General features: G+C 40.1%; 2 protein-coding genes across 2 annotated transcripts; both read right to left on the reverse strand.

The window, feature by feature from the left end:
* Nucleotides 1-2: 2 nt before the first annotated feature.
* Nucleotides 3-779, reverse strand: TM35_000581130 (uncharacterized protein; the record flags this gene model as incomplete). The annotated part of the gene is made up of 1 exon (XM_029030882.1): nucleotides 3-779. A coding segment is annotated over one exon (777 nt), but the record flags the coding sequence as incomplete, so codon positions are not given.
* A 913-nt stretch (nucleotides 780-1,692) lies between these two features.
* On the reverse strand, nucleotides 1,693-2,637 carry TM35_000581140 (uncharacterized protein; the record flags this gene model as incomplete). Its single annotated transcript, XM_029030883.1, has 1 exon — nucleotides 1,693-2,637. One exon carries the CDS (start codon nucleotides 2,635-2,637, stop codon nucleotides 1,693-1,695), a length of 945 nt encoding a protein of 314 aa, XP_028877817.1.
* Nucleotides 2,638-3,735: the final 1,098 nt, after the last annotated feature.

Below are 3,735 nucleotides of genomic sequence, written 5' to 3' on the forward strand. Positions count from 1 at the left end.
TTTCCTCCATCATTTCGGTTACTTGGTGACTCACTCTCTGCAGATGAAGTGCCATTCTCAGGTGTTACAGCATCAGAACCAACATCACTCCCTGTGGCCGAATTGTTGGAATAAGAAGAAGAAGGTTGTGCTGTTTCACTTCCCTGTTTAGATCCACCTTCTTCGGTTGCACTGACCACACTGCTTTCAGTTTGACCGGCAGCGGTAGGAGCACCGCCAGTACCCCCTGCGGGAGAAGAAGCACCACCTTGTGAACCGTTTACACTTTGAGTTTCCCGAGTTTCTGGTTCACCAGGAGGAAGAACATCAACAGTTACGTTGGCACGATCCTCTTGTCGTCCTTCAGTATGTGAACCCTGGTCAGTTAGAGGACGGCTTTGACCATCGTGACCTTGACGACCGCCACCATTAATTCCACTATTTTCATTTAAGCTAGCATGATTCTCTTCTTGTGATTTGTTTTTACAACCAGACCCACCAGAAGGGCAATTCTCTTGAGTCTCATCAACATCGGTAGGGCAACTATCCGGCCCAGAAGGTTCCACACAATCCTCACGAGCAGAGTTACGTATACTGGAGTTACTATTACACGTAGAACCATGAGAACAATCACCACCACCAGAAGCTTCAACACCACCAGCACCAGCAGGACAACCACTACCACTACTACCATCTTCGCAACTGTTAGCAGCGTGTCCAGATGCATCAGGACAACCACTATCACCGCCTCGGCAAGTGGAACCATCCTGCGGTTCAGTTGGACTCCCTGCAGTGGCCATACATAGACACTCAACACACAAAAGCAAAGCAAGAAAAAACAATAAACGGAGCACCATCATTGTTAAAAAACCTAAAAATACACCCTGAGTTTACTTGGCCACAGAAATAAGAAGACAAAGATAGAAAGTCAAAATAAAAACAAATAAGCAAACAAGAATTACAAAATAATCGATGAGAAATCCAGAAAAATCACCTAGATGAAATCTAATTCAAGGAAAATAACAAATATTACCCAGTATTAAGAAGAAACTCCCAATCAATAAAAAGGAAAGAAAAAGAATCCAAGAGCACAATGAACAGTACCAGAAAGCACACAAATAAGTTTCTATGGATAAGCTTTGCAGGGTATACGCAATCAATATCATAAATGTATCTGTTACTCTTTCACCTTACTCACACAAAGCAGATCATTATAAAAGTTTACGGCAAAGGACACAACCACACAGCAAACAATAAGCAAAGAAAAAGAAAGTTTCAATTAGCCCAATTTACCCAATAAACATAGATATACACCAACTATGGGTATAAGTCTATATATGTGTGTATATACGTAATTATAAATATAATTTCTTCTGTTATTATTATTTCCTTTTCCCTCTCACTTCTAAAAAACAGTTCATCATCATTATTATCACAGTGCAAGCCCAGGCACAGAGAGAGAGAGAGTCTCCAAGAACACACACACACACACAATGGAGTAGCAATAATAATTATTATAGGATAAACACACAGAGAGAGAGTAAAAACACACAAAACACATTAATATTAAGAAACAAAAAAGAAGAAAATCCCAACGGGTAAAAGATTAGTTAGACTGTAGTGTGGTTGTATGCAAAAAAAAAAGAGAAAACAAAGGATGACCTGAGTCACACCAGAATCAGCACACAAGAATACAGGCCAGTGTAACCACAATCAGTAGTGGTATACGCACCCACACAGAACTGCTGATACTGCTGCTGCTGTCTGCATCACCCTTCTTGTTGTTTGTGAGTTCAGGAGGAAGTGTTGTGATGGTGGTTGATTCTTCATCATTATTGGGTGTATTGGGAGTGTCAGTGTTCGTGGGTTCCGCATTATTGGACTCCCTTGTGTTGGTGTTTGATTGAGAATCTTGTGTAACGGGTGTCTGGTCCTGTGAAGGACTTGGTTGATGAGGTTCCGAATTATTTGTATTGGTTTCAGAAGGAGAAGAAGTGGTGTGCGAGTTATTCGCATTGTCCTGCGTCTTTCCTTCTTCTTCAGTTCGTTATCAGTAGTATGCGGGTTCTCTCGTTTACTGTCGTCAGTCACTTGATTCCCTGCATCCTGAGGATGATCACTATTGCCAGGCTCCACATGCGAAGCTCCACCACCTGTTCCTTGTGTGGAACCTGAATTGGTAGGTGACAATGAAGAAGGAGATTTGGGATCGTGGAGGGCTTCTGAAGCTTGAGGCAATAAACCGTCAGTAACTTCACTTGTATTTGTTCCTAGCTCATGATTATCTTCAGTAGTACTTCTTCCAGAAGAATTAGGTATGATAGGTTCGACTTGAACCTTATTTCCTTCAGGTCGACCTGGTATTCTGTCACCTTCTTGCATTCTCCCCTGTTCTTTTTGCTCCATTTGCTCACTCAGCTCCTGGTTCAACTCAGTGTTAGTATCAGGAGCCCTAGACGTTCCAATATCAGGTGGATCACTTGCAGCAAGATGTTGTTTTTCTTCACGACGACAATTACTCTCATCGGAACCATCACTGCAATCGACAGTAGATTCAGTTTCCTGAAGAACGTCACTTTCTGCAGCAGCTCCCACACATCCACAGATAAAACAGAAGGAGAGGACCAACAAACTCAGTACGTGACGCAAGAGCATCATAACAGTCTTTGCTCTTCTTTTCTGGTGTCACTGACCTGCAGAAAAAAAAAGAAGAGAACAGAAACACCAACAAAGGTATTCAGTGTCACAAAACAACAACAATATATATAAATACAGACAACAAAACATAAAGCCATAACAATCACTCAAATAGTGTCCAATGAAAGGAACAAAACACACAATACCCAATAACAAACAGATAAGCACAATAAACCCCTCAAAAGAAAAAAAAAGAAATTAAAGAGAACGACCATCAGAAGCAGGCACAACACAGAAATACATCAAAATGTCTCTTCCTGTAGGACCAAGCACAATTATAAATATACTGATGTATTCCTTATTATTTCTTCTCCCAACACAAAATAATCCATCACCACAGTGCAGGAGAAAGCACACAGCGCCCAAGCAAGAAAAAAAACAAAAATTAAGAACAGGACCAACTGCACAAAAATAAATCACAGACCACTGAGTATGCTAGTGTGTTCAAGCAATTACGAATACAAATTGAATTAACTACTATTTTTTTCTTTGATCTTATAAAACAGATTACCAAAAACCGTGCAGGGCAAAAGCACAGAATGACCCAGCAAACCATAAGCAAAGAAACAGATATTACAAATTAGCCCAATTTACCCAATAAACACAGAAATATACACCAACTATGGGTACAAGTCTATATATGTGTGTATATAAGCAATTATAAATATAAATTCATCTGTTATTATTATTTCTTTTCTTCTCCTTTCACTGCAAAAAGGCAGTTCATCATCATTATTACAGTGCAAGCCCAGGTGCACACAGAGAGTCTCCAAGAACACACACACACAAAGGAGTAGTAGCAATAATTATAATTATAGGATAAACATAGAGTAAAAACAAACAAAACACACAATAACATTAAGAAACAAGAAAGAAAATCCCAACCGATGGTAGATTAGTTAGACTGTATTGATGCAAATAAAAAAAGAAAAAGAAAACAAAGGATGACCTGAGTCACACCACCACCACACAATCAGCACACAAGAATACAGGCCAGTGTAACCACAATCAGTAGTGGTACACGCACCCACACAGAACTGCTCATACTGCTGCTGCTGT

The sequence above is a fragment of the Trypanosoma theileri genome (genome assembly GCF_002087225.1).
Source record: "Trypanosoma theileri isolate Edinburgh chromosome Unknown TM35_Tth_58_V1, whole genome shotgun sequence".
NCBI lineage: Eukaryota > Euglenozoa > Kinetoplastea > Trypanosomatida > Trypanosomatidae > Trypanosoma > Trypanosoma theileri.